Genomic DNA, 11,178 nt, shown 5'->3' with positions numbered 1-11,178 from the left:
CAAAAGCAGTCACTTGGGGTCTGATTTGATGATGTCCAGTTATGACAACAGGTCTTTCTGTGTCACAGCTCGACTGTTTATGAATCATTTGTGACTGATTCCTGCTACAAAATGTATGTTGTTGGGAGAAGCAAGAGAGGGGCTGCTCTGTTTGGGAAGGAGAGCTGGGAGCTGAGGGTGCTGGCCAGGCAGGCAGGGCAGGGACCCACCATCAAGAGGTGCTGTCCCACAGTGCCCGTACAAGAAGAGCAGAGCAGTTTGGGGGTGGTAACTGGGATCAGGTACAGTCGAGCGATGGGCAGACAAGACTGGAGGGCTCCAGCTAGCCCTGCTTTGTGTGGGAGCTTGGACTGGAGACCTCCAGAGGTCCCTTCCCACCAAAATTCCTCTGTGATTCCATGAATTCTTGATCCTCAGCCTCTGCTCCAGCATGGCTGGCAGGGGGATGAGAGCACCTAGGGCAGGGCAGAATGAGTCTGTCTAGGAGAGCGTCGGGGGATGATGCAAAGGTCCCTGTCTCAACCCTAGCCTTTGCAAAACTCCCTCACACACCCTGAGAAGCTCTGTGTGCCCCTTGCACCCTGCCCTGTGCTCCCCTCCCATCAGACAAAAGCAGTGGCCATCATTAGCTGGGAACTCTCTTCCCCACGGGGAGGAGGAGAAGGGCCTTCACCAGCCTCACACTGCCTTTTCCACCCCTTGTCTTTGCAGCTGCGTGTGCCTGGCTCTGCCCACTTGCCTTCACAACAGTCATGGCTGCACTGAAGCCCATGAAAATTCCGGTGCTCCTATCCTCGAGCTGGCATCCACCCTGCACCAGAAGCCTTGTTGGCCACAAAGGCATCGCCCTTCCAGTATCCCGGCCTTGCAAATGAGGGCAGGGGTCTTCGCTCCAATTTCTTGGCTCCTCCCCCTGCTCCCGGCACTGCTGCTGCTGTGTCCATGTCAATCCCTCCTGCTGCCAGACTGCCCCAGGCCCAAGGCAGCTCCAGCTCCATTCAGGGCTGCACTGGAGCCATTCAGGAGAGGGCTGAGGTGGGGCTGGCACCGCCACGGTTGGTCGGCAGAAGGCAGCTCCCACAGAATGACAGAATCACAGAATCGCTGAGGTTGGAAGGGACCTCTGGAGATCATCTAGTCCAACTCCCCTGCTCAAGCAGGGTCACCTAGAGCATGTTGCACAGGATCGCGTCCAGGCAGGTTTTGAAAATTTCCAGAGAAGGAGACTCCACAACCTCTCTGGGCAACTTGTTCCAGTGCTCTGTCACCCTCACAGTCAAGAAGCTTTTCCTCATATTCAGATGGAACTTCCTGAGTTTCAGGTTGCGCCGGTTGCCTCTCGTCCTATCGCTGGGCACCACCGAAAAGAGTCTGGTCCCATCCTCTTGACACCCTCCCTTCAGATACTTATATGCATTGATTAGATCCCCTCTCAGTCTTCTCTTCTCCAGGCTGAACAGGCCCAGCTCTCTCAGCCTTTCCTCAGAAGAGAGATACTGCAGGCCCCTAATCATCTTCGTAGGCCATCGCTGGATTCTCTCCAGTAGTTCCACATCTCTCTTGTACTGGGAAGCCCAAAACTGGACGCAGTACTCCAGATGTGGCCTCAGCAGGGCTGAGCAGAGGGGGAGGATCACCTCCCTCGACCTGCTGGCAACACCCTTCCTGATGCAACCCAGGATACTATTGGCCTTCCTGGCCACAAGGGCACATTGCTGCCTCATGCTTAACTTGGTGTCCACCAGCACTCCCAGGTGCTTCTCGGCAGAGCTGCTTTTCAGCAGGTCAGTCCCCAACCTGTACTGCTGCATGGAGTTATTCCTCCCCAGGTGCAGGACCCTGCACTTGCCTTTGTTGAACTTCATGAGGTTCCTCTCTGCCCACCTCTCCAGCCTGTCCAGGTCTCTCTGAATGGCAGCACAGCCCTCTGGTGTATCCGCCACTCCTCCCAGTTTTGTATCGTCAGCAAGTTTGCTGAGGGTGCACTCTGTGCCTTCATCCAGGTCACTGATGAAGAAGGTGAACAAGACTGGACCCAGTCCTGACCCCTGGGGGACACCACTAGCTACAGGCCTCCAACTAGACTCTGCGATGCTGAGCACAACCCTCTGAGCTCTGCCATTCAGCCACTTCTCAATGCACCTCACTGTCTCCTCATCTAGCCCACACTTCCTGAGCTTGCCTATGAGGCCAAGCACAGTCCCCAGTGTGCAGGATCCAGAGATGGTGTGAGGGACTGAAGAACCTCCTGTCAGCCCATCTGTGTGGGCAGGGATGCGACTGGGGTTGTGGCTCACCAATGAGCCTCATGGCTGCCTCCTGCAAGGATGCCTCAAGGCTCTCCAAGTACAGCAGGCTCTGGTGCAGGTACCGCTCTGCTGTGCTCCTCTCCCTCAGCAGCTGGAGACAGCAAAAGGCCAGGGGGTTGTTACCGAGTCTCCCCAGAAGGCCAGGCCTGTCCCTCCTTGCAGGACCAGCCTCCTCGTCCTTCCTGTTCATGACTGTCAGCTAGAAACTGTGTGGTACCGAGGTTCAGAGGGAGCAGAGGACAAGGTGTGGGTGTCCTGAGAGACCTGCAGAGCAGCAGAGACCAGGAGATGCCACCACAGCCAGGGCAGGACACCCTGTGTCCCCATCATCTTGGCAAGGCCCCAAGCCTCTCCCAACCCGGAATGAGGAGATGCAGCTTGGGTCTGTCCCTTGCTGAAGGCAGAGGCAGCTCTGCCTTGTCCTTGGGGACACAGGAAGTTGGACCTCACAGTGACATGCAGTCAAAGGGACACTTGTCAACAGCCCTTGCCCTGATGCTCAGGCCCACCCAAGGGATGTCACCATTGCTTCCCAAAATCTCTGGTCCAAACCTGGTCCACTCCTTGGATCTGGTCACTCATGTGGAGGAAGAGTGGGACCAGGCTCCTCTGCACTTGCTGCTTCATGCACCGTTTGTTCTTCCCCACCACAATCTCCATCAGGTCTTTGCAGAGGAGGATGGAGAGCTCTCGCACTGGGCTGTCTTCCTGTGGGCAGGGAGGAGAGGAGGGGAGGCCTCAGCAATGACTCCAGGAAGCGGGCATGAGAAGAGGGTTTGCCATTGTGAGGCCTCACCCTCTCCAGGCACAACTGTCCCCCACTCCAGGCAGAGGTCAGAACTGGGGGACAAGCCACGGTGGAGGCAGCCTGGAGAATGAGGGTTGTCGGCAGCAGCAGGGCAAGCTGCCCTGGCCTCTGTCTCCCTGTGCCTCTGGAGGGAACATTCTGGATTTCCCTAAGACTCCATCAGGGCCCCCTTGCAGGAGAGGATGACAGAAGGGGACAGCCCAGGGACACAGCCTCTCCCTCACTCTCTAGCCTGCTCCTGCCTCTTTGTTCATCTCTGCCCCAGGCCAGGCAAGCACCACAGGGAGTCAAGCATGAGACAGAGCAGCTGAGGGCAGAGAGGGGGCTGGTTTGATCTAGTCCCACAGCCCAGGACACCGAGGCCAGCACAGAGAATGGTCTGAGAACAACAGGGCAAAAGGTTTCCTGACAGGCAGCAGGGCCTGTGGCAGGAGGCGCAAATTGACATGCCAACGGGCACACGTGCAGAGGGACACACAGCACCCATAGCCACGCATACAGACCCCCGGACACGCCAGGAGAGCCCCTGCCTCTCCCACCAGCCTTCCATCATCAAAGCTGGCAGAAGCTTCTCTGCCAGCCGCAGAGCAATGGGGCTGGAGCCCTTCTGGTGCAGGGGGCTGAGGATGTTTCTCAGCAACCTCAGGCTTCCCACACACATGTCCCTGCCAGCATCCTGCAGCCACTCCATGATGTCTGGGAGCAGGCTCCGCATTCTCCTTGCCTGTGTGAAACACACAACTTCCTTTCAGTGAAGCAAGGCCAGACCCCCCTGCCAAAAGCGCTCTGGGTGCTGACTTCCCATCAGGGCTCAGTGTGCGGGGCCAGGGCTCTGCACACACCCATGGCACAGAGACTGCAGTGCAGGGCAGAGATCTCCCAGGGGGCCCTCAGCATGCTATGGCCTCTATGTGGAGGAAGGCTGCTGCCTCCAGGCCCAGGAGCAGCCATCTACGTTAGCCTGACCCTGTGCTCTGCCTCATCGTCCCTCTCTTAGCATGACTTTGGCCACAGTGCTCCCATGACTGAGGCCGTCGGGAGCTGGCTTGCTTAGTGCTGGGCCTGGATCTCTGCCTAGCACAGCCGAGATGTGCCAGCAGCGGGACCTCTTCCTGGTGGGCATTGGTGCCTTTCTGCTTGTGCAGCACAGCCAAGTGCCCGTCATGAAAGACTCAGGGCAGATGAACACCTCCTGTCAAGCCCCAGGCTGCCAGCATGGCTTCACCCAGCTGCCCCCTGCTCACCATCTCGGGTCTCTGCGACAGGCTCATGAGGCCTCTGAATGCCAGCCCACGCATCTTCAGGCTCTGACTTTGGACATAGCTCTGGAGGAGCGGCAGGATGGCATCATCCGTATGGGCAAGGTCAGGGCAATCCAGCAGCTGAAATGCACACAGCACTGAAAGACTGGCTGAGCTGGCAGGACTGCCTGCACTGGGCAGCCCTGGATCCCACCCACCTTTCAGGGCAAGGGCACCAGGCCCTGACAAAGCTCAGCACACAGGCAGCAGGGATGGTGGAGACACCCCCAGGCCCTGCTCCCAGCCTTGGGCCTCACAGCACCCTGCACACACCGCTCGCCTCCTCCTCCCATCTCTGAACCCTCTGCAGCCTCTTTTCCCATCCCTTGGAAGAGCAATTGAACACAGAGCTGCCACAAAGGAGGCACAAAATCCAAGTGTTTACAAGTGGCAGCCCAGCAGAAATGAGCCAAAGTCAGGGCGACTCAGAGGAGCATCCCAGCTCCATTGACCAAGATCACCCCACAGCCATGTGCACAAGCCAGCAGAGCATTTAGAGGAACCCCCAGAGAGTCACTGCTTGCCATGAGGTCCACCTCAATGAAGAAAGCCCTGGTGGGCATCTGACAAAACTAGTCCTCCCTTCTCAGCAGCCTTGCCAGCTGGTGCAAGATCCAGCGACACCGGTGTCTTGGAGCCCCCCTCACCAGCCTGGCAGCAGGAAGAAGGCACTGTTGGTCCTCAGCTGAGCAGGCAAACCTCCTCCGGGATTGCTCTGCCCCCTCTAGCCATTTCCCCCCCAGCACAGTGCAAGGCAGGCCCAGGCAGTGCTTGGCACACAGCACTTGGCACGCAGCTACAGCAACCGGTGGCATTTGCTCATGGAGGCTGCTCTTTCCCTACCACACTTTGGCATTGGAAAGCCAGGGTCAGTCATCATCAGGTTCCTTTTGGTGGGAGACCAGACAAACACCCTTCCTACCCAGAAATCATGGCCTTCCCACACATCCCATTTCCTGACCCCTTTGGATTCCTGTCCCCCTGGGCCCTTCCCGTGTTCTTCTGTGCATCTTGCACCTTTCCTGGGGCTCTGTCCTTGGTGGCGCTGCAGGCAGATGGTCCCCAATGCTCTCAGGGTTGGGAGTCCAGGCCCCACAGGAGGGCACTCCACCTCTCTGGGAGGGAACACTCCTGCGAGGGACTCCCTCCCACAACTCCTAACACCAAATGCTCTCCCAGCAGCTCTCAAAGATGAGCAGCAATGGAGCAGGGAGCTCCCATGGCCATTTTGCTGTGTGACCCCTTGCCACAAGTGCTGAGGCTGCAGCCTCTTTCTTGGAGAGCTGGGGTCCCCCTTCACCCAGAAGGAAAGACATTGTACAGGGCACCCCAAATTCAGGGAAGAGTTGCTGGGGGAGAGCAGGGTGGAAAGGGCTGTACCTGGCCCTGCATGGCTAGAATTGGAAGAAGATGCCTGTCCACTGCCTACAAAAATTGTTGTAAAACTTAAAAAAACTTTACCTATGATTTACAAAAGCAAAACATCTAGTCTCATGTGAACTCAAACAGAAATTTCTCTGAGGTGACTATTAAAATTAAGAATTTTTTTAGGGTGGAAGCAATCCTTCTTTTTCAAACCCTTGAGCTTTGTGTTCTTTGAATTTCATACTTGACCCTATTTAAGCCTAGAAGCCTCTTTTCATACCTACAGGTGTTTATTTTGACAAAGGCACCTATGTGCATTCTAGTCTGGTAGCCTAGAACATCTTCTGAGAAATTGAACTCTACTTGCATCTTGTATTGTGACCAACCAACCAATTCCTACCATGGAAGAAGGTTCAGGGAAGAACGTAGGCTGTGATGGACCACAGCTGCCACAAAGCAAGCAGAATTTATCTCAGCACAAAGAGAACCAGAGGGTGGCCTTTTTTTTAGGCCACCCTCCAGACTTATGCAAACACCTGAAGGCTGGAAATAAATTCTTGCCAGAGCAGAAATAATTATCGGCAGGGGGAATGTGCACCCCACCTGAGCTGCAACTGAAGTAGCAAGCCTTGCTGGTTTGAACCACTGGTTTGCTACTTTCCCAGAGAAATGCAATTTGGTAATGGAACACATTTGAAGAACAAAGAACTGCAAACGCGGTGTGCTTCAAACAAAGGTCAGTAGACCTTTCGCCTATGGTATCAACCTCCAAGTATGGGGTAGTAGAACGATGGAGTGGCCGACAGAAACAACAGCTGCACAAGAGTGACTCTTCTCTCATCGAATACTTCAAAGTGGGGATCCCACCTGTGGGAAGTTGTAAGGTGGCTAAATAAGTGACAAACTCTTATGGGAAGGCCCATAGATAAGGGGTTTGTGTCAGTAGCTGCATGAATTCCTGTTAAAACAGAAATAAAACCCCATCAAAGTCCTGGAGGTGAGGTTGTGGTTAAACATGCAGCTCAGGGATCAGTCTGGGTGACTGCTCTTTTCCCATGGAAAAGGAGTATGGGATGCTGTAGACAATGAAGAGAGTAAGTTAACTGTAAGCGAGGCCTGGGTTATGTCCAAGACCTGGGTGTCTTCTCTTGCAGGGAGATGGGGTTTTACCTGCTAACCATGGGAACATTGATAACTGGAAAACACACCTGAAACATGTCTCTAACACATTCTGCCTTTTCACGTTGCCCATGGGACAACTCAGGTATTGAACATCAGTCACAACCCATCTTCAAAACTATAGTTATAAGAGAAACACCATCTGTAATAGCACGAGATTAAGGACTGATTGTAGGCAATAATGTTATACTAACCCTAAGATCTAAAGTTAGTCTAAATGTCGCTCTATGTAGTAACGCACTGGATGGGAAGCTGCACATGGTTAAGACAATAAGAGTGAGATGGGTACTCCAGACATGGAAGGCAACAAAAGCCATTGTAACGTGACCTATGTTTTTAACCAAATCACCACGCAAACTTCTGGTTAACTTCTCATATGACTGAACAAACAATGTCTTTTTTTGCACCATTTAATCCATCAGTATCACTTGGAGTAACCTTGCATCAACTCGACAGCTTTCTCAAGCAGAACACCAAGGTTGCTCAACATCAGTTGGAAACTGGAAACTGGAAAATGGTTAGAGGAAAGGGAAGGAACAATAATGTATGATACAATGAACAGATTCAGTTAGTGAAAGTGTCCAGCGACAGAGCAGCCTGCCCTGAGTTGACACACGTAGAAACAGGTTTTCATTTCTTCCTCCCTGCAAGCACGCAATTATTCCTTTGCTCTTCTCCAGAGACATCCCTGTTCTCCAGAGAGCCTCTCCCCAGGTCAGTGTGTCCATGCTGGCCTGCCCAGCCAACCTGCACCCCTCCACTGTGCTCCCTGGGCTGCCGGTGGTGCTCCGCAGGGCCAGCAGGCTGTGGGGCCCTGGGGTGACTCCACACTGGCTGTGCTGGTCAATGTAGAGCCAGCTGGCCCAGCATCACTGCACCTGACGACCCCCTCCCCAGGCATCTGTGGCTGTGGAAGATGCTCAGAGCAATCACAAGGCATTTCCAATGGCTCAGGATGGGGTCAGGTGTGTCGTTAGATCCAGCCATGGTTTTCATTGTAGGTGACATGAATCGCTCCTGAGGCTGCCTTCCCTGTGCCTGAGGAGTCCCCACTGCCTCTCCTGAGATTGCAGAACCCTGATTTGGTTCATTCTTTGGTTGAGGCCCTTCACTATGGGTGACTCCACTTGGTTTTGGGAGTCTCCACTCACTGCCCATCCCAGGCAAATCCTGTCCCTGGAGATCCCCTGTGCTCACCTGGTGGCTCCATATTGCCTTCCAGAAGGATGGGCATCTGTCACCAGCCCTCTAATATTTGAGACAGTCCCCAGCAGATACCTCTTGAGCACTCACCCTCTCCAGGGGCACTGGGCACCCACAAGTGAAGGCTGAATCCAGCCCTCATTCCCTCACACATTCACCCTATGAACACATCCTGCTTAGCCCATGGAAAACCCAGGCATGGCAAGAGTGCCTTTTTGGGGGCAATTCCCTGAGTGCATTCTTGGCCCCCACTTTGGAAGAAGAGCCCAGGCTTCAGGCAGTGTACTGAGGAAATCCCCTTTTATTACAGAGATGCTACTTGGGAGGCCAGCTCTGACACACTCTGGGCAGATTTACACAAATCCTCCGAGTCAGACAGACAGGGTTTGTGCTTCTGAAAAGGTGGGATGAATTCAAACTTTTCTGTAAAAACATGACTATCACAGGCAGAAGTCCCAAAACACAAGAGCTGTATGAGAAAAACTGGAAATGGCTTGTGAGGAGAGATGGGCAGCTTATTGCTGCTAAGCTAGTACCAGCTGAATCAGTTTCCTCACTGCATCCTTGAGCTCCTTGTTCCTCATGCTGTAGATGAGAGGGTTCACTGCTGGAGGCACCACCGAGTAAAGAACAGCCACCACCACATCCAGAGCTGGGGAGGAGAGGGAGGGGGGCTTCAGGTAGGCAAACAGGTCAGTGCTGACAAACAGGGAGAACACGGCCAGGTGAGGGAGGCACGTAGAAAAGGCTTTGCGCCGGCCCTGCTCAGAGGGGATCCTCAGCACAGCAGTGAAGATCTGCACATAGGACAGCACAATGAAAATGAAACACCCAGAGGCTAAACAGCTACTAACCACAAGAAGCCCAATTTCCCTGAGGTAGGAGTCTGAGCAGGAGAGCTTGAGGATCTGGGGGATTTCACAGAAGAACTGGTCCACTGTGTTGCCTTGGCAGAGTGGTATTGAAAATGTGTTAGCAGTGTGCAGCACAGCATGGAGAAATCCACTGGCCCAGACAGCTGCTGCCATTTTGACACAAGCTCTGCTGCCCATGAGGGTCCCATAGTGCAGGGGTTTGCAGATGGCAACAAAGCGGTCATAGGCCATGACTGTGAGAAGAGAATACTCTCCTCCTAACAAGAGGGCAAACAGAAAGACTTGAACAGCACATCCTGAGTAGGAAATGGCTCTTGTGTCCCACAGGGAATTGGCCATGGATTTGGGGACAGTTGCGGAGAGAGTGCCAAGGTCGAGGATGGAGAGGTTGAGGAGGAAGAAGTACATGGGGGTGTGGAGGCGGTGGTCACAGGCTATAGCTGTGATGATGAGGCCGTTGCCCAGGAGGGCAGCCAGGTAGATGCCCAGGAAGAGTGAGAAGTGCAAGAGCTGCAGCTCCCGCGTGTCTGCGAAAGCCAGGAGGAGGAACTCGTTGAGGGAGCTGCTGTTGGACATCTTGCTATCTCCAGGCATGGGGGACTGTGCAAGGAAGAACAAACATTGAGAAGTTAGGAGAGACTTTTCAAGCCAAGAAACCCCCAAATGTTGCAGTTCTCATACAAACCCCCACATTGCCTCTCTCTTTACTGAGAGGATCTCTGTGCAGCTCCCTTGCTGGAGATCCGCTTTGCCCTGCCTGACTGTGCTGTGAGGAGCAGGCACCTCTGCCCATGGGCTCCAGAGCACTCAGTCCTGCTGTCAAGCAGTGGGCACAGGGGAATGGGGATGACCAGCTCTGACATTCACACTTTCTGTCAGGTGAAATCCACTCATCATGTAGAAGGGCTTTTAAGCGTCTTCACTCTGAATTCTAAAGAATGAGGTTTGAGGAACAGAGTTTCAGGGATTATATAGGAATTTTATTTTAATTTAGATGTCCTTGACACCCCTGGGGAGTGTTCCTCAAAGGTAGAAATCCTTGGCATTTCTACTGTGAGTCCTCAGAGGAAAGCATCCACTGTCCCTTGTTGCAGAGTGAGGACAGCTAGTCTGTCTGTTAGTCTCGTTCACACCTGTCCTGTGCTCGCAACCTCTTGGACCTGGAGGATAATTACACTCATATGTTGCTCTAAAAAGAAACCATTCCCTGCTGAGAGCACACGAGTCCAGTTTCAAAGTGCACAGCTCCAAACTTCTCACCCTTTCTCCAGGCACCTGAGGGAGCTCTGCACACTCCCCTTCTAGCCAAGCACACACAGGGCTCTTTTCAGATGCCCACACACAGCCTCCCACCACCATCTCCATACTCGCAGCATCTCTTCACCTTCCTCATGGGGCTCTCAGATATCACAGCGATGCCATGAGACAGCTGTGCCATTTGAGAGGGCAGCACGCAGCCTGCCAGGACACTAAAACGAAACGGTAAAAGGACTCTTAGGACTGGAGATGGGCTCTCCTTAAGGGAGAATCAGCTCAGTTCCCATCCCCACGGACTGCATTTCCTGGAGCTCCACAAGTCAGAAGGGGGCTGGGGCAACTTCATTCCCATGCAGACCCCTCTGCTGCACAACTTGTAGCATCCATGTCTGAAATGCAGCTTAAACTTCCCACCCCAGAGAGCCCAAAAGCAGGAATAGGAGCAGCATGGACAGGAGGGGAAACAAGGAGCAGCACCATGATCCTGCTGCCAAGGGAGGCAAGAAGAGAGGGACAGATGGGAACTCAGGAAAGCCTTCACCTTACCAGCTAGGCATGCCGCCTCGCAGGCACTGACATCGCAGGGCAGTCACTCTCAGTCCCTTTGTCAGGCACCTCTCCTCTGCCGGAGGGCTGGCTGCAGAGAAGGCAGCTCATGCCCTCGACCCCATGGCTGTCAGGCCAGAGGCTCTGCTGGTGGGGAGAGGAGACACAGGGAGCTTGCTCAGAGGAAGGGGTCTGCATGAGAAGGACTGATCACTGACCATGACTTGCCCAAATCCATCCTCCCATGATGATTCTGTTGGCACTTCCCTCTCATTCCCTGCCCATCTCTACTGCCTGGAGCTGCTCCTGCTGCCTGCAGCTTTCTCTCTCCCAAC

General features: G+C 54.0%; 1 protein-coding gene across 1 annotated transcript; it reads right to left on the bottom strand.

Moving 5' to 3' along the window:
* Positions 1-8,713: 8,713 nt before the first annotated feature.
* On the bottom strand, positions 8,714-9,598 carry LOC136993093 (olfactory receptor 14J1-like; the record flags this gene model as incomplete). The annotated part of the gene is made up of 1 exon (XM_067303105.1): positions 8,714-9,598. A coding segment is annotated over one exon (885 nt), but the record flags the coding sequence as incomplete, so codon positions are not given.
* Between the last annotated feature and the right edge of the window lie 1,580 nt (positions 9,599-11,178).

The sequence above is a fragment of the Apteryx mantelli genome, chromosome 11 (assembly GCF_036417845.1).
Source record: "Apteryx mantelli isolate bAptMan1 chromosome 11, bAptMan1.hap1, whole genome shotgun sequence".
Lineage (NCBI taxonomy): Eukaryota > Metazoa > Chordata > Aves > Apterygiformes > Apterygidae > Apteryx > Apteryx mantelli.
This window is presented reverse-complemented; position numbering and strand designations above follow the sequence as displayed.